Raw genomic sequence first — 27,428 nt, forward strand, 5'->3', positions numbered from 1 at the left:
ATGCAGGCCAACCTGACGATGTCGTCAGGTTGCTGCATGATATGGAAGGGGGAGAGAGCCCGGCGCTGAACGATATTGTTAATGATATCGTTCAGCGGGTGTGCTCAATGTCATGAACAACATTGAGCACACCCTGCCGGGGACACACTAGACGATATCGCTCAGGAAGCATATCGTTTAGTGTGTATGCACCATTAGGAAATATAAATACTGTATATTGTTTAGTCCTCCGGTTCGCAAACTCGGTCCTCAGGACCCCAAATCATACATACCTGCACTCCCGGAATTCGCGGGAGGCTCACGATTTTTCGGGTAACCCCCGCACCCCTGGAAGGTTAGGCACTTCTCCCGCATTCTTTCCACTTCCTAGTGAAGTGGGCAGAATGGGGAGAATATTAGTGGGGATTGGCGTGTCCAGGCGTCGGGGGCAGGGCCTAATGACACGTTCTAACAGTGCATGTTTTCCAAGTCTCCTCACAGAACGCACGTGAAATAATTAGTTCCACCTGTGAATCTTTTAAAATGTGTCAGTGAGTAATGATTACACCTGTGCAGCTGCTGGGTGACCTGGAAATATGAACTGTGTGGGGTTCTGAGGACCGAGTTTGAGAACCACTGGTTTAGTTAAATATTGCAATCAAATGTGTAACTACCATAGTAGCAGAATTAGGAGCAATAGCTATGTGGCCCAAAGCTACAAGGAGCCCTTAACAAAAATATTGTTATGGGGCCCACAACTGTCTACACAGATTGCTTGGAATGTATTTACTATTTAGCATACGTATGTCTAGGCTTACCATACTACTATCCCTTTAAACAGGAACACTCATGGGTTACACAGGTTCTGTGGCTCATTAAAACCAGGTGAAATCCAGGCTTGAAGTCAGTCAGCCACAGAACCTGTACAATTCAAGAGTAGCCTACGTATGTCTCATCACACGGCAAAGGGCGATGACAATGACCCCCTGCAGTTCATCTTTCTGCCATTAGATGGCTCTATCTATTCTGTTTAAAAAGCAGACAAATATCCCTACTAGCTAATGAACTACATTTCCCAGTAGCCCCTGCGGCCATTCAGGAAGCCGTAGACCGGATTTTTTTTTACCCATCCCTTCACCTGCTTAGTAAATATGGCGGCGCCTGCACGGAATCACGTGTGGGTCGGTACCGAGACTGGGATCCTGAAAGGTTAGGGGTTATATAGATTACATTATCCCTTTATCGGGGAAGTGTGTGGTAACCAACCATATTTTAGCTACATAGTAGAATGAATGTAATAACATGTATTGTGTGCTCAGCGTGATGTGATGGGTGTTATATAGAGACTGTACGTGAATTGTGTGCTCAGCGTGATGTGATGGGTGTTATACACAGACTGTACGTGTATTGTGTGCTCAGCGTGATGTGATGGGTATTCTACACAGACTGTACGTGTATTGTGTGCTCAGCGTGATGGGTGTTATACACAGACTGTACGTGTATTCTGTGCGCTCAGCGTGATGTGATGGGTGTTATACACAGACTGTACGAGTATTGTGTGCTCAGCGTGATGTGATGGGTGTTATACACAGACTGTACGTGTATTGTGTGCTCAGCGTGATGTGATGGGTGTTATACACAGACTGTACGTGTATTCTGTGCACTCAGCGTGATGTGATGGGTGTTATACACAGACTGTACGTGAATTGTGTGCTCAGCGTGATGTGATGGGTGTTATACACAGACTGTACGTGTATTGTGTGCTCAGCGTGATGTGATGGGTATTCTACACAGACTGTACGTGTATTGTGTGCTCAGCGTGATGGGTGTTATACACAGACTGTACGTGTATTCTGTGCGCTCAGCGTGATGTGATGGGTGTTATACACAGACTGTACGAGTATTGTGTGCTCAGCGTGATGTGATGGGTGTTATACACAGACTGTACGTGTATTGTGTGCTCAGCGTGATGTGATGGGTGTTATACACAGACTGTACGTGTATTCTGTGCACTCAGCGTGATGTGATGGGTGTTATACACAGACTGTACGAGTATTGTGTGCTCAGCGTGATGTGATGGGTGTTATACACAGACTGTACGTGTATTGTGTGCTCAGCGTGATGGGTGTTATACACACACTGTACGTGTATTCTGTGCGCTCAGCGTGATGTGATGGGTGTTATACACAGACTACGTGTATTGTGTGCTCAGCGTGATGTGATGGGTGTTATACACAGACTGTACGTGTATTGTGTGCTCAGCGTGATGTGATGGGTGTTATACACAGACTGTACGTGTATTGTGTGCTCAGCGTGATGTGATGGGTATTCTACACAGACTGTACGTGTATTGTGTGCTCAGCGTGATGGGTGTTATACACAGACTGTACGTGTATTCTGTGCGCTCAGCGTGATGTGATGGGTGTTATACACAGACTGTACGAGTATTGTGTGCTCAGCGTGATGTGATGGGTGTTATACACAGACTGTACGTGTATTGTGTGCTCAGCGTGATGTGATGGGTGTTATACACAGACTGTACGTGTATTCTGTGCACTCAGCGTGATGTGATGGGTGTTATACACAGACTGTACGTGAATTGTGTGCTCAGCGTGATGTGATGGGTGTTATACACAGACTGTACGTGTATTGTGTGCTCAGCGTGATGTGATGGGTATTCTACACAGACTGTACGTGTATTGTGTGCTCAGCGTGATGGGTGTTATACACAGACTGTACGTGTATTCTGTGCGCTCAGCGTGATGTGATGGGTGTTATACACAGACTGTACGAGTATTGTGTGCTCAGCGTGATGTGATGGGTGTTATACACAGACTGTACGTGTATTGTGTGCTCAGCGTGATGTGATGGGTGTTATACACAGACTGTACGTGTATTCTGTGCACTCAGCGTGATGTGATGGGTGTTATACACAGACTGTACGAGTATTGTGTGCTCAGCGTGATGTGATGGGTGTTATACACAGACTGTACGTGTATTGTGTGCTCAGCGTGATGGGTGTTATACACACACTGTACGTGTATTCTGTGCGCTCAGCGTGATGTGATGGGTGTTATACACAGACTACGTGTATTGTGTGCTCAGCGTGATGTGATGGGTGTTATACACAGACTGTACGTGTATTGTGTGCTCAGCGTGATGTGATGGGTATTCTACACAGACTGTACGTGTATTGTGTGCTCAGCGTGATGGGTGTTATACACAGACTGTACGTGTATTCTGTGCGCTCAGCGTGATGTGATGGGTGTTATACACAGACTGTACGAGTATTGTGTGCTCAGCGTGATGTGATGGGTGTTATACACAGACTGTACGTGTATTGTGTGCTCAGCGTGATGTGATGGGTGTTATACACAGACTGTACGTGTATTCTGTGCGCTCAGCGTGATGTGATGGGTGTTATACACAGACTGTACGAGTATTGTGTGCTCAGCGTGATGTGATGGGTGTTATACACAGACTGTACGTGTATTGTGTGCTCAGCGTGATGGGTGTTATACACAGACTGTACGTGTATTCTGTGCGCTCAGCGTGATGTGATGGGTGTTATACACAGACTACGTGTATTGTGTGCTCAGCGTGATGTGATGGGTGTTATACACAGACTGTACGTGTATTGTGTGCTCAGTGTGATGTGATGGGTGTTATACACAGACTGTACGAGTATTGTGTGCTCAGCGTGATCTGATGGGTGTTATACACAGACTGTACGTGTATTGTGTGCTCAGCGTGATGTGATGGGTGTTATACACAGAATGTACGTGTATTGTGTGCTCAGCGTGATGTGATGGGTGTTATACACAGACTGTACGAGTATTGTGTGCTCAGCGTGATGTGATGGGTGTTATACACAGACTGTACGTGTATTGTGTGCTCAGCGTGATGTGATGGGTGTTATACACAGACTGTACGTGTATTGTGTGCTCAGCGTGATGTGATGGGTGTTATACACAGAATGTACGTGTATTGTGTGCTCAGCGTGATGTGATGGGTGTTATACACAGACTGTACGAGTATTGTGTGCTCAGCGTGATGTGATGGGTGTTATACACAGACTGTACGTGTATTGTGTGCTCAGCGTGATGTGATGGGTGTTATACACAGACTGTACGTGTATTGTGTGCTCAGCGTGATGTGATGGGTGTTATACACAGACTGTACGTGTATTGTGTGCTCAGCGTGATGTGATGGGTGTTATACACAGACTGTACGTGTATTGTGTGCTCAGCGTGATGTGATGGGTGTTATACACAGACTGTACGAGTATTGTGTGCTCAGCGTGATGTGATGGGTGTTATACACAGACTGTACGTGTATTGTGTGCTCAGCGTGATGTGATGGGTGTTATACACAGAATGTACGAGTATTGTGTGCTCAGCGTGATGTGATGGGTGTTATACACAGAATGTACGAGTATTGTGTGCTCAGCGTGATGGGTGTTATACACAGACTGTACGTGTATTGTGTGCTCAGCGTGATGTGATGGGTGTTATACACAGACTGTACGAGTATTGTGTGCTCAGCGTGATGTGATTGGTGTTATACACAGACTGTACGAGTATTGTGTGCTCAGCGTGATATACACAGACTGTACGTGTATTGTGTGCTCAGCGTGATGTGATGGGTGTTATACACAGAATGTACGTGTATTGTGTGCTCAGCGTGATGTGATGGGTGTTATACACAGACTGTACGAGTATTGTGTGCTCAGCGTGATATACACAGACTGTACGTGTATTGTGTGCTCAGCGTGATGTGATGGGTGTTATACACAGACTGTACGTGTATTGTGTGCTCAGCGTGATGTGATGGGTGTTATACACAGACTGTACGAGTATTGTGTGCTCAGCGTGATGTGATGGGTGTTATACACAGACTGTACGAGTATTGTGTGCTCAGCGTGATGTGATGGGTGTTATACACAGACTGTACGAGTATTGTGTGCTCAGCGTGATGTGATGGGTGTTATACACAGACTGTACGTGTATTGTGTGCTCAGCGTGATGTGATGGGTGTTATACACAGACTGTACGTGTATTGAAGTTGATGTGTCTGTGCACTTTGCAGTATGACTGACAGTCAGCCAACCAACCCTGCACATACAGAAACTCTATACTTCCCATATTTACCCTTGTGTATAGTGTCCGTGTAATAATGTGGTGAATGCATATTGTTAACCCTTTCAGGCATAAATTTAGTGAAGAAACAGGCCACTAACTACACAGAAGTTTCCTCTCTGAGCCAAGGACAGGAGGTGCATGTAATGTGCTTTGGAGATGCCCAGGAATCTGAGGTAAGAGCAGGATTGGATTGTACTAGTCCGTCTTTGTGTGTACTGGGAACTTGTCTAATGGAGACAAAACAAATCTTTTCTACTTTTTAATTATTCATAAAAAAAACATCTTTAGGATATGTAGCTTATGTTGTGCTGTTATTATTATGGTGCGTACAAACGGGTCGATTTTTTATTTCTTTTGAACGATTTGTCGTTAACGACAAATCGTTCAAAAAAAAACGTTCAGTTTCTGAGGTATAGCGATGAACGAAAAACTACAAATGCGTGCTCCCGTTTGTAGTTTTCGTTCATCGTCTGAACTTCCTGTCCAACCTGACGATATTGTCAGGTTGGACATGTTCGGGGATGAGGGAGGGAGTCCGGCACTGAACCATATTGTCAGGTTGGACATGTTCGGGGATGAGGGAGGGAGCCCGGCACTGAACCATATTGTCAGGTTGGACATGTTCGGGGATGGGGGAGGGAGCCCAGCACTGAACCATATTGTCAGGTTGGACATGTTCGGGGATGGGGGAGGGAGCCCTGCACTGAACCATATTGTCAGGTTGGACATGTTCGGGGATGGGGGAGGGAGCCCGGCACTGAACCATATTGTCAGGTTGGACATGTTCGGGGATGGGGGAGGGAGCCCGGCACTGAACCATATTGTCAGGTTGGACATGTTCGGGGATGGGGGAGGGAGCCCGGCACTGAACCATATTGTCAGGTTGGACATGTTCGGGGATGGGGGAGGGAGCCCGACACTGAACCATATTGTCAGGTTGGACATGTTCGGGGATGGGGGAGGGAGCCCGGCACTGAACGATTTTATTCATGAAATCGTTCAATGTTTTGTGCTCAGTGTCACTAACGACACTGAGCACAAACTGCTGGGGACACACGGGACGATGTTCGTTCAGGGAGCATCGTCCCATGTGTACGCACCTTTAGGTATATGTTTGAGCAGTATGATAGGCCGTGTCACTTCATGCTCATGTAATAGTCCATCCCTTCTACAGGTACTAATAGGGTGTCAAGATGGGACAGTGAAAGTCTTCAACACTGAAAAATCCAAATATACTGAGGTTCATGAATGCAGAGGAGGCGATGGGGTGTTCCGAGGTCTGGGGGTCCTGGACAAGTGAGTCATTGTATATTGTCAGTGGAAAATCTCCGGGGGGGGGGGGGGGGGGGGGTTTAATTAAGCCATGGGACATACCCCTGCTAATTGATTGCGTCATACGGGGAATAGCTATTCAATTAATAAGCCTTTTCCTCGCTCAGTAAACACTGAAATAAAGCGCGCTAAGCCATTGATTCTGCGATACATGTGGAATAAATAGGTTGCCCACCTATAAAATGCAGAATTTTGTTAGAATCCTGCCTCTGGAATTACCGTGCAGGGTACACACAGCTGATGGAATCAGGCAGCAAGATTAGTGAGCTGCGGGGTAAACCGCATGGGTAATAGAATTCCCTCCACAGAGTGCTATACACTTCCAGCACTTATTCATGGAAATTGGTGGAAAGGAAAATAGTATAGATTGTCTATGGCAAACAGACTCTTCTCTCTATGCGTATCGCTAAAAGAATCTAGAAATATTGAACATAATGTGATATATTTTCTCTCCACTTTGCTGAAGTCACAATAGCTTAAGCTACTGTTCATTGTAGAGACTATATACTCTATCTATGCTCCACACAGCCTAAGCACTGAATGGCCATGTGTATAAGTCAGACGTTAACATATTTACCTAGCTGGACTCATCCAATTAGATCAAAAGACTGTTTTGGTTTTTTTTTTTCATACGTGTACAGACCTACTGTCTGTCCTGCTGGCACGCCACTGAAGCTGGGTACACACTACACAGTTTGTCTTGTAATCCTGGTACCTGCAACCACTCTGCACGACCATTGTGTAGTGAATACACACAATTCATCATTTGCTGCCCCTCCGATGAGACGATGCAGCATACAATGCAGTCCGATTACACTAACTATGTAAATATATATTGTGTCATCATACGGCGGATCGTGCAGTGTGTACATCGTATCGGTCCGTCACAAGATTGCCGGTTCGTTTGTGTGTACTCGCCTTTACATATACTACTTGGAAGATCCTCTTTCTCTTTCTCGCAATAGTGATGCTTCAATAAACTATTTCCTGCAAACTATAATAATGTCTGGCATAGTGAGCACATGCACGCCCTCTCTGTCCTAGCACTCTGCAGCAGATTCAAATCACTGGACAGGAATTAAATATATGCAGTTATCCATTTTACACACAACCTATTGCAATGCTAATCGTCATCCTTTTCAATCTCAGTGCACTTCTTACTTGTGTGGAGTCTGGATTACTGAAGGTGTGGAAGGAAGGAGCGTGTGAAAATGTGAGTATATATGAAGATAGTAGAGAAAGTCAAATCAAACGCAATTCAAATACCTACAGAGAGTTTCAGTTTCTCTGGTTCCACCCCTAAAACTTTATCTGTGAGAAGAGAGTACAGTGCAACGCATGCTATAATTTCTGGTAGTGTATTAGGATTTCTCATTTTGATGAGACAACTTCTAGATTTAGTAATATCCTTATGACAGATTCATCTATTTATCAACCAGAACAGCGTACCTAATACTTGTATAAGCTGACATTTGTTGTTGCACATGAGGGTTAATTTGGATAACTATCTGATTTTCAAAAGGAAGTAAAACAATCAGATCGATATTATTTCAAGGTCTACAAATATTTTTAATTTGCTACAACATAATAATAATAGAGTATCAGTGGCAGGTATTAAGAGGAATAAATGACGTTGCAAATATACATTTTGTTTGCAAAGCTCTTATTTAGAGAATAAGGGTCTGAGTCTGCGTCGTACATAATGTTGCATAATTCCGAATGCCCACAACAATTGTAGGTCCTAGGCAGCTATACGGCGTCCCCAGCTCTTCCACTGAGTGCGCAGCTGTCATCACTAGCAGTGACACTTGCACCTACCGCTTGTTAAGTGCAAAAGATACAACTGATTATGACTTGCACTGTGCATGTGCACAACTCAGAATAGATTAGTATAGATCAATACATGTTTAATTGGAATAATTGTGCTCTTTCCTTGTTTCACATATATTCTATATTTTTATTATTTAGCTTGTAACATTTAAAGTCTGCAGGAATAAATTAATACAGTTGTAAATGGATTATTATAAAATTATATATTTTAGGAAATATGTTCATTGGTGAACCACAACACAGCTATGACTTCTCTCTCCTTTCTTATGGATTTTGTATCCATAAAATCTTCCTTATGTTCCCTTTGGACAGATCCCCCTCCTCCCCTTACTCTGCCCAACTTTGGTCTTTCGTGTTTTGAAAATGTGCCATAGACCACCATTTTCTGTAAGTGCTGCTTACTGTGGTATAAATAACAAACTTATTACAATTTCCTCATACCAGCTGGAGTTGCAGGTTGGCCCTGGGGTTGAGAAGATGCGTCAGTGTAAAGCTCAGTGTCACAAAGTTGGAACTGGTGGCAAAGAAAATGACTTAAAAATCTGGGATCTGCAAAAACCAGAAGAACCAATTTTCAGAGCCAAGAATGTAAGTTGCATAATGCGTGATAGTGCATCTCCTGGCAATGTGCTGTGTGTCGTGCGATATCTGGTAAGCTGTGTTAGTTTGTAGCGTATATGTTGGCATCTTTCCCAGCTTTTTATGTTTGAATTTGCAATATTTGATTTTTTACTTTCCTGCACACTTTGGGGGGAATTCAATTCAGTGCGATGTAGAATAGCTGCAAAAGGGCGCGCTCCTGCAGCTATTCAATACACCGCGCTGTGTGGGGGCGGCTAAAGGAGTTCTTCTCGCACCCTCTTGGGGATGCGAGGAGAAATCCAACATAAGTGCCAGAGACTTAGCGCAGCGCGCCCAGTACTTTAGTCAGAGAATGCCAGTTACCACGTCTTAACACCCAGGTTAAGTCACGAGAACCGGCATTCTCTGACTTACCTGCTTCCCAACAAGGCACACAGCGCATTGAATTAAATAGCTGCGGGAGCTCCCTTCCGCAGCTATACATCACGCTGAATTAAGATCCCCCTATGTGTCACTGCTGTGTCCCTATTTTCTTGTGCACTGTGAAGGTACTAAGAATTGGCTGAGCCTGTCTCACGTTGTGGTATTTTGTTTGAAGACCATAAAAATAAACTCATAATATTTTAACTTCTTGACAAAAAACACAATATAATTCTTTTGGTGCATATTTTTTAAAATAAGGGTATTTTGAAAGTGCCAATGTTTTAATGTTAAGTGAGAAGTCACTGTGCAGGCCCTGACACCTGGGCACGTATTTAATTGCTGGCGAAAACATCCAAATCCGTGAAAAAGTATCGCCGTATTCAATTGCAAAGACACTTCGCGTACGTGGAAAGTCAATGCAATGTAATAGGCAAAAAACTTTCGCCTATGAGTAGCAGACGGAAAAAAGTGCAGAATTGCGGCTTTGGGGTGCAAAGGTGTGGAAACCAATCAGCACCCTTGGGACAGCCCCCCAAAGGTTAACTGCGTAAGAAAAAAATAAAAAGTGAGGAACACCCCAAAAAATAACTTTTAAAATGGGGTGCAAGAGTACAAAGTACTTTTTTGGGGTGTCTGCAAGTATGGGGGAGGTGTTTTCTTTTTATTGCAGGTGCTTGCTGAAGGTGCGTTTTTGACATCACTTAAAATTTCACTTTAGCGGTTTTAAACCATGCTTGCACTTATTTTCAAGTACCCCAACTTTGCCAGGACTACATATTTTCTCGAAAAAATACTGCTTAATGCTATTCTTCACCACTTGTGCAAAGACGCTATATAGAGGCTATTGAAAGCACTTAAGTACCCCAAATAGCTCCAGGGGGGCTAATCGGCGACATCTATACTGATCCCCAATGTTAGTGCATCTTTTGGGGGTGCTAGGCTGATTTCCCCATTTCTGACAGCACTTTTCGCCTGTGTGAGTTTCACCGGGACGAATTTTCACATCCTTTGGAATTGAATACGGCGAATAGTGTGTTATTATTGGCTTACTTCCCTCATTTATTACAGATTTTTAAATTGGTCCAGTTTGTCCAAATTTTGTGACCTCTCGGAACACAATCAAACTGGGAATATTACGGATGCGAGGTGCAAAATGTATATAAATATTGTAGCTAAAGCAACAAAAATGCAGATTATATGCAAAAAAAAAAAACAACTCTAAATAAATATATCAACAAAGTTTTATTTCTTATGGTCCTATAAATGCTGAACTGTCTCCCCTATGAAATAACGGTGCATCGTATTCAAATGTCTCTTTTCAGTTGAGGAATGACTGGCTAGATCTTCGTGTACCTGTTTGGATTCGTGACTTGGATTTCATCCCAGAGTCAGACAAGGTGGTCACCTGTACCAGTCATTATCAAGTGAGTGTGAAGCGTTTTATCTTATATATATATATATATCAGTGCTCAGAAGTCCCAAAGTGAAGCCATCTTGGAAGAGTTAAAATAAGAGAAGCAATTCTTGGCTTTAAAGGGCCAAAATGCGCCCTGGCCATTTAGTTGTGCCCGCTAAAACAGCCTGATCTGTGCTTTTCCCACCCACGGGCCGCGGTGTCGTGGGTGGGAAAAGGTGCGGTGACCGATCTCCGCGAAGTGAATAGATGCCATAAGGACACGCGCCCTGCCCTGCCAGCGGTCTAGCGGGAACACTAGTATAGGTTACTTTCATTTGTCATGCAAGCTTTTGAAGGGTATTTTATAAAAGTAGAGTTTTGTAAAATATAATTAACAAATGAGATTAAATAAAGTATAATCCTCCACAAACACCAAATCACATGGTTTCAAATAACACCACAAAATGTAGAACACATTTTTATGTATTTGCTTATGGAAAAATTCACCTGTTTTGTTCAGATACTTGTATTTTAACTCGTATAATGCATGAGCTGGAGCAGTTTCCATGTTTTTTTTGTCGTCAAACATGGTGGAATTTTTTTGTACAGTAAAATAAAAGTTTTGCTAGGTATACAATCAGGAAACCGGCTGCCTTAATACCGACAGCCGGCTTCCCGACTGTCATATCCCGGCGAGGGTGAAATGCCGGGCGTCTAGATGTAGACGCCTGACATTTCCCCGACGCCGGGAGACCGGTGCCAGGCATCCCAAACGAAGGGATGCCGGGCGCCGCGAGCGGACAGCCGCTGGGGGGGGGGGGGGCGCCTCGAGTTAGGTTTAGGGCATCCTCGGGGACTTAGGGTTAGGCACCCCCCCTCCCCCCCGGGAGGGTTAGGCTAGGGGGAGGGAGGGTTAGGGTTAGGCACCCCCCCAGGGGACTTAGGTTTAGGCAGCGGGGAAGGGGGGGGGGGTTAGGCACTTACAGGGGGGGATTAGGGTTAGGCACTTGAGGCGGTGTTAGGGTTCGGTACCCCTAAGGAGGGTTAGGTTAGTTTATACTTACCTTAGCGAATATCTGGATTTCCAGCGCTGTCGGGCTTCCGCTGCCGGGAACTCTGCTTTTGTCGGCCAGGTGCTGCCGGGAATCGAATTTCATACCGATTCCGTTTTGCTGCTCTGCAATGAGGAATGTACATCACTTTATATGTATACAATAAAAATAAAAGTTTACATATAATGGTATTTACTTTGAGGCTTGCTCTCCCACAGGTTAGAATCTATGACCCCAGCTCCCCACAAAGACGGCCGGTTTTGGAGGTACTATTTGGTGAGGATCCATTAACAGCTTTAAGCATCACTCCGGATGGCAGGTCCTGTAGCTTCTCTTTTTTTTTTTTTCTTAAGAAATCGGTATCTTACTGTCTTGTTTTTTAAGTATCTTTCTAAAGCGATTTTTACACTTTAGGTGCCAATAACTTGTCCGTTTGTTTGTGACCTTTTTAACGGAGTAGTTCTTGAGATGTGTGCTGGATGGCAACAGTAGCGTATAGCCAGGCAAACACCAAACGGGATCAGTATGAATGACCGCTGGACCTGTGTCCGGTGGTTCAAATCCCGATGCCGGAAGACCTGCAGCAGTGAAGATCCCGAGCCTAAACCTAACCCCTCCCCCGGGGGAAGGGGGGGGGGGGTCTAACCCAAACATAACCATCGGGATTTTGACTCCTATCATTAGTCCCCTGTCGGATTGCACAGTCGGGAAGCCGGCGGTCGGCATTTCGACCGTCGGCTTCCTGACTGCATCCTCACCAAACTTGTATATTAGGGGTTTTATTGATACCTAATATCGAATGCATTTGTTACACATTTGAGACAACTCCTCGTCTTGTGCATGAGGGAAATTGGCCAAAATACGCACACACAGTATAATACATCAATGAGCGCCCAAAATCACCCACCAAAGCTGTTTTGCTAAAGCAGGGGACCGTCATCTTCATCTGCTATATGCACCTAAACAACCGCAAATAACACAGCTTTCTTAGGTGTTGTGACCTTGTGCAAATAGGAACACACACAGATTGGTACAAACACCCCTTACTGTACTCAGGTTACTTTAAAATGCAGCTATTCAGGCGTAAATGGCAGAATCACACAAATATGCATGGGCTAATGCACACTGCACTAGGCATACACAGAGTAAAAGCACATGATATACAGTGCACAAACTGACAGTACTCTGCAACAGCCCCTAAATGAGTTACATTGACACTTCACTTCTGGGGTGTTATCCTTTAAGACTCAAAAGGTGAAAGAACTTATATGTAGCATTTTACAGCAAGCCTGTGTGCTGCTCCTTCTCAGAACGTATGTGATAAGGACTTTTTTTGTCCTCCTGTAGTGGGGTAGTCTGCTTATAATAAGGAATATTAATTACTCTTGGCCCAGGGATATCCTTTTGTCTGTACCAGTCCACTGATGTCACCCCGCTGCTTGCACGAGTAAAGGGGACAACACTCTGGGATCTATTTACTAAGCCTTGGATGGAGATAAAGTACCAGTGAAGCAGCTCCTAATTCATTTTTCAACCACAGCCTGTGACATGGCAGTTAGGAGCTGAGTGGCTGGTACTTTATCGCCATTCACTTTATCTCCATGCAAGACTTAGTAAATAGACCACTCTGTGTGTTGGAAGACAGAGCCACCTCAGCAGAAGTGACATCACTGGGCCCTTACTGACAGGCTGCTGAATTACTGGGTAGATTTCTCCCAGGGAAGTAACATTTAATGTGATATTTCAGCTATGGGCAGTTATTCAAATTAGACCTACTAATCCTTTTATAAGCTTTTAGCCAATCAATAAGTGTTGAATCATTAAGGTAAAAACTATGTAGCAAGTGTTTAAATTCTCTGTGATTTAAAAATGATGATACAGGTTGAGTCTCCCATATCCAAAATGCTTGGGACCAGGGGTATTTTGGATAACGGAATATTCCGTATTTTGGAATATTTGCATTTAATAATGAAATATCTTGGGAATAGGACCCAAATATACACACAGAATGCATTTATGTGTTATATACACCTTATACACACAGTCTGCAGGTCATTTTATACAATATTTTCAATAATTATGTGACTCAAGCAAAGTTTGTGTACAGAAATGAAATTAATTTGTTTCATATACACCTTATACACACAGGGGGTCATTCAGACCCGCTCGCGAGCGGCAGGACGCTCGCAAGCGGGTCGATGTTCCCCACTGCGCATGACAGAGGGGCTCACCATCGCTCCGGGTCTCGCACCAAAGGGGGCGTGCTGTCGATGTTGACAAGGTAATTGTATATAATATTTTTAAGAATTTGTGCCTTAGACAAAGTTTGTGTACATTGAATCTTCAACAATCAAAGGTTTTATTATCTCAGTCATGCCAAAATTATTCCATATTTCGGAATATATGGATATGGGAGACTCAACCTGTACTTCTGCTGTGTTTGACGGCAGTTAGTTGTCTGGGCTGCATGTGCTATAAAGTACAAGTTTATTTCCAATGTATATTGTAAGTTATATGCGTAATTGTTGATTCAAACTTTCCTTTCCAGGTCTGTAGTGGTTGGGAATTCTCATGGCAACATGGGCGTGATCGATTTGAGGAAAGGTAGAGATTGCTGTAATGGATATGACGCCCTCTCTCTCATCCTCACTCCACTAATTGTATTTATTCTCCTCTTAGGTCGTCTCCGGTGTTCCCTGAAAGGCAGTGCTGGTTCTGTGCGCTCCATCCAGTGTCACCAGTCTATGCCTGTAGTGGCCTCCTGTGGCCTGGACAGGTTCATGCGACTCCATAACTTAAATGACAAGGAACTGCTGCATAAGGTATATGTTTGGAATAATATATATATATATATATATATGTCTCCTTATTCAGACAGTTTAAATTCAAATTTGGGAAAATATTTAAAACCTTTAAGCATATAACAGAGCTGAGACTTAAGATCACATATGAAAATGTTGGCAGAACTAGTTGCCCAATATTTTGGCTGCAATGGCTGAAGTTATAGTGACTTCTATCAGGAGGAGACATGGAAATGCGAACAAAGCACATCATACAGTAGAGACAGCTGTGGAGGATTGTTACATAGAGGTACATGAAACAATGTTTTCCGCCAGCATGACCTGAACAGCAGCGTATAGCTTCTCTCTTGGAAGAATGTTGCATCCCTTTTGCATAGTCCTGACACATGTAGAATCTGTGCACTGGTCTTACCTGTTTAAAAATGTGAATATGCGTTATTCCTCGTTACCCCAACATTCCGCTGTAGCTTTGGTAAACTGTAGTTGAATTAATTATCCACATTGCAATTATTATTATTTATTTATGACGCCACTAGTGTTCCGCAGCGCCTTACAAAGTACATAACCAAAGTGACTAACAGTACAATACAAATACAATGCAGGATAAGGACATAGATAATATACATTGCTACATTGGTGACCATAACACCCACATAAGCAACCAAGTGTTAGGTGCCCTAGTGGTGAGTAAGAAGTAGATGAAAATAAAGTAAGGAGAAGCACAACGCCTCTTTCAGATATACAGTCAGGTGCATAAATATTGGGACATTGACAGAATTTTCATATTTTGGCCTCTATTCACCACCACAATGGCTTTGACATGAAACAAACAAGATGTGCTTTAACTGCAGACTTTCAGATTTAATCTGAGGGTATTTACATCCAAATCAGGTGAACGGTGTAGGAATTCCAACGGTTTCTATATGTGCCTCCCACTTTTTAAGGGGCCAAAAGTAATGGGACGATCAACTCAAAAGCTATTTCATGGACAGGAGTGGGCTATTCCCTCGTTATTTCATTATCAGTTAAACAGGTAAAAGGTCTGGAGTTGATTCTAGGTGTGACATTTGCATTTGGAATCAGTTGCTGTCGACTCTCAATATGAGATCCAAAGAGCTGTCACTATCAGTGAAGCAAGCCATTATTAGGCTGAAAAATCTAAACAAACCCATCAGAGAGAGAGCAAAAACATTAAGTGTGGCCAAATCAACTGTTTGGAACATTCTTAAAAAGAGAGAATGCACCGGAGAGCTCAGCAACACCAAAAGACCCGGAAGACCACAGAAAACAACTGTGGTGGATGACAGAAGAATTATTTCCCTGGTGAAGAAAAACCCCATCAAAACAGTTGGCCAAATCAAGAACACTCTCCAGGAGGTAGGTGTATATGTGTCAAAGTCAACAATCAAGAGAAGACTTCACAAGAGTGAATATAGAGGGTTCACCACAAGATGTAAACCATTTGTGAGCCACAAAAACAGGAAGACCAGATTAGAGTTTGCCAAACAACATCTAATAAAGCTATTACAGTTCTGGAACAACATCCTATGGACAGATGAGACAAAGATCAACTTGTACCAGAGTGATGGGAAGAGAAGAGTATGGAGAAGGAGAGGAACTGCTCACGATCCAAAACATACCACCTCATCAGTGAAGCATGGTGGTGGTTGTGTCATGGCGTGGGTATGTATGGCTGCCAATGGAACTGGTTCCCTTGTATTTATTTATTTTTTTCAAATTTTCTTTATTCATCAGAGCATAGAAAAACAACATAACATATTTTAAAGCGAAAGTATATATAACATACATTCAAGCATACAATAATATAATTTGTATACATAAATTTTTCTTCACTTCACTGGGCGTGACCTGTCGGGCCCCCCCCTCCCCACTCCCATCCAAATAGAATCAGATGTGTTGAAAACAATTGGAGGGTCGTTAAGCAATATACGAGTCTCATACCATGAGGTATATCTAAAACAATTAAAGATTTGCTGTTTAATAGATGTAGATAACGAGTCAATAAATCCCTCCCATAATTGGAAAAAGGAAGTTGTTTTGACCTCTTTTTTTGTAGGGTGGATTCTAACCAATCCATCCGAAAAACATGAAATAGTTTATCTTTAAATAGTGAAATCGATGGAGGTAATGGGTTAATCCACATCTGGAGAATACTTTTACGGGCCACTGCAGAGATTATCATCAACAATTTCTTACTTTCAGATGGAGCTTGAATATTAGACGGTAAAATGCCTAGTATTGCCCATTCCGCCAATAAGGGTAAATAATTAACCAGGCAAGAAGAGGCATATCTATTAATTGATGCCCAAAATTGTCGTATTAATGGACATTCCCACATACAGTGAACAAAATTTGCCTCCTCAGCCCCACATTTAGGGCAATTGCTAGTGTCAGATGCTCCCATCACAAACCTTCGATGAGGGGAAATATATCCATTGTGGTAAATATTATAAAACATCTCCCTATAAATACTTGCTGAGAGTATAGATTGAGAATAGGAGAGTGAATTCAATATTTTAGCCATAGATAAATGAGGAAATACTTTTGACCAAGAAGAGAGACCTGTGGTTATTTTTTCATGGTCCATTGGAGGATGAAGAATTTTATAATGTAGGGATATCGTCCCTCCTCCCCCCATAGGACGGGTTAATAAAAGGTCTAGCGAATTAGACCAGTCTAAAGGTGAGAACACCCTAATTACCGAATTGACATAATGTTGAGCTTGATGGACCGCCCAGGAATGAGATTGGGGTAAATTATATTTAGTGGAGACCTCAGCTATCCGCAACAACCTGCAAGTCTCAGTGTCAACCAGCGCACGAACCCATTGAATCCCCCTCCGTTCCCAAGATACAAAAGGCACCGCAGCAGCACCATCTTGAAATTCGGGATTAAGTAATAACGGGAGAAATAAAGAATAATGACTATTGAGATTTCTCTGTTTTCGTGTAAACTGCCATACTCGCCAAACTGAAATTAAAAGGGGATTACGAATAACTTCATCTGGTAATTCCTCTTTATGAAAATGTAAGAGCGCTATTAAATGGCATCGAGGAATAAAGGATTGGTCTAAAGCCGAATCCGTATAATGATCTGTTTTATGTAGCCAATCTCTGATATATCTCCAAATCCCAGCATGGCTATAGAGTTTAAGGTTGGGTATATTTACTCCACCATTATTTCTGGATTGTTGAAGTTTCAATAGTCCTATGCGGGGGCGACTGGACTTCCATATAAATGTTCTGAAACTTTTATATATTAACTTCTCATCTGTCACAGTCAATAAAATAGGTAACATTTGTAAAGGAAATAATAATTTAGGGAAAGATATCATCTTCAGCAGATGAATTCTACCAAGGTAGGATAATAAGAGATGTTTCCATCTAGATAATTCTCCAATCACTTTATCTATTAGGGGTCTCATATTAAGGTCATATAAATCTTCAATATATCTAGGTAATTCAATTCCTAAGTATTTTAGGGATCTTTTAGCCCAAATAATAGGGTAAGAGTCTCCCCAAACCGGTTTCACTTTGCGGCCCAAATATAATGCCTCTGATTTATCAGGGTTAATTTTAAAACCTGATATTTTAGCATAAAGTGCCATTTTGTCTAAAATTTTAGGTAAGGTGGTCTCTGGATTTGATATATATAAGAGTAGATCATCTCCCTTGTATTTATTGATGATGTGACTGCTGACAAAAGCAACAGAATTAATTCTGAAGTGTTTCGGGCAATATTATATGCTCATATTCAGTCAAATGCTTCAGAACTCATTGGACGGCGCTTCACAGTGCAGATGGACAATGACCCGAAGCATACTGCAAAAGCAACCAAAGAGTTTTTTAAGGCTAAAAAGTGGAATGTTATGCAATGGCCAAGTCAGTCCCCTGACCTGAATCCGATTGAGCATGCATTTCACTTGATGAAAACAAAACTGAAGGGAAAATGCCCCAAGTACAAGCAGGAACTGAAGACATTTGCAGTAGAGGCCTGGCAGAGCATCACCAGGGATGAAACCCAGCGTCTGGTGAAGTCTATGCGTTCCAGACTTCAGGCTGTAATTGCCTGCAAAGGATTTGCAACAACGTATTAAATAGTGAAAGTTAGATTTAGGATTGTTTAGTTTGTCCCATTATTTTTGGCCCCTTAAAAAGTGGGAGGCACATATAGAAACCGTTGTAATTCCTACACCGTTCACCTGATTTGGATGTAATTACCCTCAAATTAAATCTGACAGTCTGCAGTTAAAGCACATCTTGTTTGTTTCATTTCAAAGCCATTGTGGTGGTGAATAGAGGCCATAATATGAAAATTCTGTCAATGTCCCAATATTTATGCACCTGACTGTAAATTCTCGGCTTCGACCTGGAACACAGAATACAGGTTGAAGCCGGGCTTCCCCTTTCACACTTATAGGGACGACCCGGGTTATTCCTTCACACCGGACCCAGGTCTTGCAGTGACCCGGGTCTTCCGGCTTTCAGTGGGCGCTTGGAGATTATCTCATTTCTAAGCACCACTGTTCCCAGCCAATCAATTTGTTTTAGGCATGACCTGGGTCATCATATCACACTTGAGCTGGGTCGTCGGCCCGGATAGCGAGTTCCGAGAAAAACCCTGCTTCGCGAGCAGGGACGCGGACTCGGTACTGTCAAGCCGGGTCGCACCTTTCAGACATATGCCAGACCCGGGTTGATGTGTGTTCACGCACATAAACCAGGGTTTTAGGCTGAAGTCTAAAAGGGGTATTATTGGCATTTTCAACCCCACAGGTATAATGCAGGATACAAAGTGGGTTTTCACATTGGACAAAAAGCTCCATTGAAAAAGCTGTGACATTGCTGATAATACCGTTGTGCCTGAGTTCTGTATATCTATTTCCTAGCAGATTAGAAAAGCTATGGGATTTATTTAAAATAAAGACCAATTTGTCAAAGACGCAGAGTTTCTGATATTTTTGCAGCGTTTTTAAAAAACCACTGTCAAAATCATTGAAAATCATCAATTTTGAGAAAACAAGAGATATGGTAAGAACTTACCTTTGTTATCTCTGTTTCTACGAAGTCCATAGGGTCCACAGGGTTGACCTTGGGGTATAGGTTGGGAACCAAATCCGGGCACCACGCAGTTAAAGCTTTTAGCTCCCAGGATGCACTGGGTCCACTCTCCCTATAACCCCACCCCCAAGCCAGAGGCACCTCAGTTTGTAAGTAGCCAAAGGCCGGAGGAGGAGAGAAAAAGAGAGAGAAAACTGGAACACTCAATAACCATACTCACAGAAATGGGAGACGGAAAACCGGTGACCAGCCACACAGCCCATATGAAGCCAGGTGCGTCAGGGCGGGCGCCCTGTGGACCCTATGGACTTCGTAGAAACAGAGATAACAAAGGTAAGTTCTTACCATATCTCTTGTTTTCTACTTCAGGGTCCATAGGGGGTCCACAGGGTTGACCTTGGGGATGTCCCAAAGCAGTTCAACCAAGGGTGGGGACGCTCCTGTGCTGAGAGGAGAATCCGTCGCCAAAAAGGAAGCATCCTGAGAGGCAAAGGAAACCAATGCCTAGAACCTTAAAAAGGTGTGGACAGAAGACCACGTAGCCACCTAGTAAGGCAAAACAGCCGAGGCGCCACAGCGAGCCGCCCACGAGGGTTACATGGCCCGAGAAAAAACAAGCATCAACAACAGAAAGGCCTACCCATGGGTAGGCCCCTGAGGAAGACCTACGAGGCCATCCACCAACATTTGGTTATAGGCCGGCCATCCTTTCCTGTGAAAACCAGAAATCTCAGACCACCAATAAGGAGTCCGATTTCCGTAAGGAACCTGAACGGATCACATAAATCCAAAGAGGCCGGACCACAGTCAATGAGGCCACACCAGCCGAGAGGACTGGGGACAGAATGGCCGTACCATAAGTTCCAGAATAATATGGAACCTGAAAACCACTAAGAAGAAACACAGGGCGAGAGCAACTCACACCCTGACATGATGCCCTCCAGAAGAGGGAGCCACATGAGAACGCTCCCAATTCAGACACTCTCCTGGTTGATATAAACACCCTGAGAGAAAGAGAGAGCCTAAGCAATAGACCATGTAATGGCTATCACAACCAGCGGTTCCATTGACTGTCCCCGGAGGGAACGAAGAACCACTACTAACTCCCAAGGAGTCCCTAGGGAGGACAAATGGAAGCATAATCCAGAAAACACTCCAAAGGATGAACTGGATACCAGAGTGGAGCAATTCCATATCTTAACCATACTGACAGTGTAGAGATCCGCACTGTCAGGAAGACCAGGCCAAGTGTGAAACCCAAGCCAGCCGGAAGGAATGCCAGAATATCTGGAAATCCTGGACACCGGAGGATTGTATCGACAGGTACAATACCATAAGATTTATGGTTGCCACAGTTTGTGGTAGGTCCCAGCAAAAGCTGATCCATGTGCTCTAATCATTCCAACGATGACAAAGCCAGGGAAGCCGTAAGACCACTGTAGGGACACAGTCAAAGACAAACGACCCAGGTCCAAGGCAAAACCAAGGACCCTGAGACAACAGGTCCGGGCAGCGAAGCATCAGGAATGGAGTATCGATGGAGAGACTCCGAAAATCCAAGTACCCCTGACATCTGGGGCAATCAGGAGCCACCAGCAGGAAAGCATCTCCGTCTCAATTGAAACACTTCCAAAGACCTCGAGGAAGAAGGGAGACCGGAGAACAGAGGTACACAAAGTGAAAGGACCACTTCATCGACAAAGAGTCGCTGAAGGTTGCTTCAGAATCCCCAGAGCTGGACTGTAACACCATAGTGTGATAAAGTCAGAAGGCCCTGAGGGTCACCTCAGGGGGGCCCCTCCTGCTCACCAGGAGATGAAACCTCTCTTGGGGAAGAGACTAGTCCCCGGGATGCACGTCGTGACGGCTGAGGACTCCCACTTCCCAATGGAGAGCTCCTGAAATGAACGCTGCCGAGATGGTCGGGAGGAGACCCTCGGACTATGTCCGAATATGTGACATACCTGTCATTGCCACCCAACGAACAGTGTTGCTAAAAAGGAATCCACTGTCCTGACCCTGTCGGACTGAACCTTTTCAGGTTCACCGGGAAACAAGAGTTATGCCAGAGTAAGTTAATTGACAGGGTGGAATCGACAGACGTCCAACTGCACTGAAAAGGATGCGAACCAGACACTGTCCATAGCAAAGAATACCCTGGACGAGATGGCCATAGCCACCCGGACAGGGACCGACTTGCCTCCGGAGAGAGCATCATCGTTGGAACGAGTTTTTTCTGTCGGATCACTGTTCAATCTGGAGATGAACCAATTATGGAAAGGTCTGGAATGGAACTGAGCCCATTCCACCATGCATCCCAGAGTGTAAAGACATATGTCGACTGCGCAGACAACCACGTACTCCTAATGGAAGAGTGGAGATTCCGTCTTACGCCAGAAGAATTCTCAGATTCTGAGAATCCAGCAGGGATCCTAGATGAAGAATACCCAGAGAGGGATGCAGGGAGGACTTTTTCCCCGTTGATTAAACGTCTGCACCCTGAAGCCACAGTCATCCTGACCTGGCTGTAAAGTACCCCGGTGATCCCGCTAAGAGCAGGAGGCCGTCCAGGTACAGGAGCATTGGGATATACTGAACAGGAGAACTGTCAGAAAATCCAAAACACTGGTAAACCCCTGTGGGGCTGAGGACAGTCCCAACAGGCAGAGCCCGAAAAATTGTAAGTGTTGCTGTGATACAGCAAACCTCAGCCCATGCTGAGGAAAGGTCTCTGTAAGTACCCGTAGGCACTCGTCCTGTATATGATACCATAAAGTCCCCAGGTTCGAAACATCGTATGATGGAGCATAGGGATTGCCTCCTGAGCCCAGGTAGCTTTAGGAACTGGCTCAGGGAATTGAGACAGAGAATAGGCCAAAGAGGACCATTCAGCCACCGCACCAGAAAGAAAGCAGAACAACCAGTCCCTCGCTGAGATAGTGGGGATGGCCTAATTAGCTCCGCTTACCGCAACAACTGCATAGCTTTCTGGATCTGTAAGGCCCTTGTAAAAAGGCCGCCTGAGCAAAGAGAGGGCGTACCCTCCTACCCACGTAGCCACGGCTACGAAGAAACAGACCTTTAGGCTGACCCAGAGGACAAAAAGACTTTACAGACTTAGTCTGAGGCCTTGTAGAGGGCATAGCTGAAAGCGGTAAACTTGTCGTTAGTAATACTGCCAATGTTACTACAATCTTGTCAAGGTCAGGACCAACCAAGATCAACCCTATAGATGGTATCTGCACCTCTGCATTCCCAGAGCGCAGCCATAGGGTATTACGGAGGATACAGTCACAGCCGGAACTCTGAAAGTTAGGAGACTGGTATCCAATATAGGCATTTCCACCTATGACAACTGCATATATTACGAGAGCGACCAAATACATTTGAACCCCCGACGTGTTGGAGGGAGCAAAAATGTTACAAATGCATCAGCCCAATCTGCAATAGTATTAACCAACCATGCTATAGCCATGGTAGGATGGGTAACAACCCCTGAAAGCAAGTATACCGATTTCAGGCAGAGTTACCACCTACGGACCACGCAGGAATGGGATGCGTAGTAACGTCTGTAATCAGACGAGTAACACGCCCATCCACCCCAGGAGGGGGCTCGTGATGACCCTCAGGGAATTTGGGACAGGAGGCCAAACACTGTTGTAACACCTCCTATCTGGCAACAGCCAGAGTCCCGCTATGCGATCCACCCGCTAGTCAGCAACAGGGAACCCGAAGGCATGTAAGACTGAGGGTGTATGATACAGGTGCAGGTCAACATTCACTCTAACCAGAATGGACCTGCTACCAGCCCTAAAGCAGGGATAATAATACCTGAAATAGGCTTCCACCCGTAAGAGGGAAAGAGCCCAAAACAGTATCCAGTACATGCAGAGCCAACTGGGAAGTAACCACAGGGCGTCAACCACACCAATTTGCGTTTCGTAGAAAACTACACCACCCAGGGTGGCTGTTGTGGTAATCCCTGCAAGGGGCATGACAGACTATTGTGGCACCAGGGGGAATTCATATACTGCGAAAAACCCCTGCAGGGAGCGATAGTCTGTGTCACGGGAAGAGTGCAAGAAACTGCGAGATACCCTGAGATGAAAAGGGCAGTATGGTGGAGTAACCCCAAGTGAGGTACAACAATGGGGCCCACCCGGCGATCCGCAATTGAGAGGATCCCGAGAAAACAAACCGCCCAAGGGGGTCGTGAAAGGGGCCGGCACCAGATGATGCCACATACAGAACCCTTTATGAAACAAATCCTCCGCACTAACACCTGCAGCACATGGCTTGCAGGATAGCAAAAATGGGTGCAGTATAACGCTCTATCTCTTGGTCAGACATATCTGACCAACCCTCTTGGCGGAAATATTAAGCAGCGCTATACTGGTCCTGACTGACGCCAAAAATTAGCTGCAGGGACCCATTTTCAGCGTATGCAACACAGTTCCATCTAAAATATGGCAACGTGCAGCACGCAACAGTATGTGACAAACCTCACAAATATCAACGAGTATATAAATGTGAGGTCTCAGAACCACCCTAAGTACAGCTGTATTAGGGCAGATAAAGAAAAGGGATAGATATACACTGACAGGTGAGAGAATTAAATACAGACAGTCAGCACTAGCATAAGTCACATACAATGCAGATATATACATAAACATGTCATATAATATACTGCACTATTACACTGCATTCAACTTACCCAGATTCAGTGTCTGGGAAGGCTACAGCGCTGTGTACACTGACCTGATGGTGAGGTACGCAGGGGGACTGGACTCACTGCCATCTCCGGAGCTCTGCTGCTGCACCACAAGAAAATGGCCGCTGGAGACCTCAGAAGAAGCGTGGCCCGCGGAGGAAGCAGCTCAGCGACGCCAGACTATAATACTGAAAGGCGCGCTGAGCTGAGGGGAGGAGCCGCTGTAACAGGGAAAGCTTCCTCCCCTGGCCGGCTAGTAACCTCCCGGGACGCCGGCTCCCAGCGCCGATCAGTAAGTCCCTGGTGGTCTAGTGGACACACGGGGTATGGGGGGCCCGCCGCCACTGCCGGCGCCTCCGGTCTGTCCCCGGAGACCGGAGGCACAGGACTGCATATTAAATGCGCGGATCACCGCAAGCGGTGATCCGCGACCTTACCTGCTCCCCGTGGATCCGGCAGCAGTCCGGCTAGTACAGACTCTGGGGTCCCGCTGAGATCCCCAGATCTGTACTGGCGTCTCAGCGCCGGCGGGGTGACGGAGCGGCAGCTTAGACGTCCTATGGACAGTCCGACGCTGCCGCTCTGAAAGTCCAAAGTAAAAATAAAAAAACTCTGTACTTAGAAAAAATAAAGCTTAGGGGCTGCTAATCAGCTCCCCACTGCACTAAACGGTGACCCGACTCCGGCCGGGCACAACTTAAACTGAGGTGCCTCTGGCTTGGGGGTGGGGTTATAGGGAGAGTGGACCCAGTGCATCCTGGGAGCTAAAAGCTTTAACTGCGTGGTGCCCGGATTTGGTTCCCAACCTATACCCCAAGGTCAACCCTGTGGACCCCCTATGGACCCTGAAGTAGAAATAAACCCTATGACACAAGCTCTGGATGTACTCCTACATGGCTGATCCTTCCCAACATCAGCTATTTATCTCTCCATTCAAAGAGCCAGATCACTTCCGATATCACTGTGGCCTGTTGTCATAATAATGACCCCAAGCACAGGCCAGTAGTGGTCACCTTCCATATGTAGTTTTCACCATGCCTGATACCGCTCCTATCATTGGTGTCATAACGCTACATAGCCATTGTTTTGGGAACCCAAGCTACATTATCTGGCCAATTCCCATATATCCGTGTTGCATGGTCAGATTTATAGCACTTCAAAATGTAAACAGACACAATTCAAATGGATATTGGCACACACCCAAATAATGCATTATTCTATATGTACATAGGTGACATATATTGCTTGAGTTATTACAATAGAATACAGAAGCAGGTGAACAGGAACCAATCACAGGATTTAAAGATGAATCAAATTGCATTACTTTGCCCATACAAAGCATCGTGTCCGGTGCACAGTTTTGCCCTTATTTTGACATGTACCTGCTTTATTACTAACATAAAGTCTCACTTCTTCATAAGTCGTGATGAAAAATATCTGCTCCATTATTTAATTTGGCACATTGGTCAGCATTTCAATTTCTCTACTCAATCTCGAATATAAAATGGGGACATTAATGCTCTGGGACCATATTGGAGGTTATAAGCCTTTTATCTCTAGCTGATTTGCATCACTCTGCTTTCTTATGTTCCTGTATAGGTGTATCTAAAGTCACGACTAAACTGTCTCTTGTTGACATCGCGTGACAAGTGGGAGGTAAGCTGACCAGTTTTACATTTCATGTGGAGGAGTAAAGGGTGAATGAGAGGACCATTAAAGCTTTTTTGCGTAGAACACTGCTGCGCAGAGGCCCACATCACCATTTCTTGTAGCCCCCAGGAACACAGAAACAACTGTAATATATCTGTCCCTTAATCCCCCTTTATCTGTCCTGTCCCACGTGTTTGTGGTCTCACAGTGGGGACCAGCCCAGCAACAATGGTGAAACTTGCCAAGTAGTCGATGAGGTCAGTCTAGTAGAAGTCTTGTGGTCCCATGGGGGACTTTTCTTATATTTCTTCTACAATATAGAAACTGAATTTGATGGCAGATGAGAACCACTTGGCCCATCTAATCTGTCCCTCAAATACTGAGGGCTGTGGGATGTTTTATCATTTTTAAGCAAGTTAAGTCTTCAGATGTGGAGAGTGTGTGCAAATGGAGCTATTGCCATCATCGGCTTATACCAGCTGGCTGACACTGTCACCAAAGGTCCTGCCCACTGACTGTGAAGCTTTACATTCTGTATACAAAATGCAGCTGGCAAGGAGATTTATGATGGAGGGGACTGGGGAAGTGTGGGCTTTGGAGCACATTAATACTGATGGGGAGACTGCAATATATGTTCAAAAAGTAAAGCTCTGTACACACTTGTCCAATCCTCTTAAAAATTCTGAATATATCTAATTTTGGTTCAGTCCTGAGATCCACTAAGATATCCATTGTGTGTCTTGTACTGTGATAGTTTAAACTGTTTTGCTAAAATGAAGTTTGATAACTAATAATCTGTGAAACCGTACAAATAAGGGAGTCTTGCAGCAGAATGGGTGGTGTACGTTTATAGTTGAAGGGTAGCAATGACAAACATAGGTGACAGTGTTTCACTCTGAAATCTACAGGAAGAAGAGATTGTTCTCCCAGCACAGGATGTAAAAGACGAAGAGGAAGACGAGATCTGGAAAACCATGGAAACTGTGGCAGACAAAACCACCTCCAAGAAACGAGGAGGAACAAAAGAGCCCAGTGTAGAGGATGGAACAGCTACAACTAAAAAGAAGAAGAAAAAGAAACTCTGAATTATGCTGAATGTGACTTTATCTTTTTATAAGTTGCTGATGGACGGTGCCCAGTGCAGCACAAGATGTTGCTCTGAACTCCTCATAAAGTGCATAAACTTTTATACCGTTTCAACTCTCAACTCAGAATTCTCAGCATCATTGAGAGGACGAGGGTGTAAGGTCTGCACGAGCCTAGCAGAGGCCAGTTAACACAAACTGTAGCATCTTGTGGATCCAAATTATAAATCCTTTTACATATATTTAATCACACTGTTACTGATCTTGGTGCTCTTCAAGTAAAGTTCCTGAACTTATTTAGGAATGACCACTAAGACGGTACAGGGTTGGCACGTCTTGTTTACAATAAAGTAAACTTTATCCAA

General features: G+C 44.4%; 1 protein-coding gene across 1 annotated transcript; it reads left to right on the top strand.

The window, feature by feature from the left end:
* Positions 1-1,058: 1,058 nt before the first annotated feature.
* WDR74 (WD repeat domain 74) lies at positions 1,059-27,428 on the top strand. The gene is made up of 11 exons (XM_088468402.1): positions 1,059-1,188; positions 5,187-5,293; positions 6,295-6,416; positions 7,602-7,665; positions 8,727-8,870; positions 10,610-10,711; positions 11,954-12,054; positions 14,284-14,339; positions 14,415-14,557; positions 25,928-25,984; positions 26,887-27,428. Exons 1-11 carry the CDS (start codon positions 1,131-1,133, stop codon positions 27,061-27,063), a joined length of 1,131 nt encoding a protein of 376 aa, XP_088324528.1. The 5' UTR covers positions 1,059-1,130; the 3' UTR covers positions 27,064-27,428.

This window comes from Taudactylus pleione, unplaced genomic scaffold (assembly GCF_031769625.1).
Source record: "Taudactylus pleione unplaced genomic scaffold, aTauple2 ptg000085l, whole genome shotgun sequence".
In the NCBI taxonomy this organism is placed as follows: domain Eukaryota; kingdom Metazoa; phylum Chordata; class Amphibia; order Anura; family Myobatrachidae; genus Taudactylus; species Taudactylus pleione.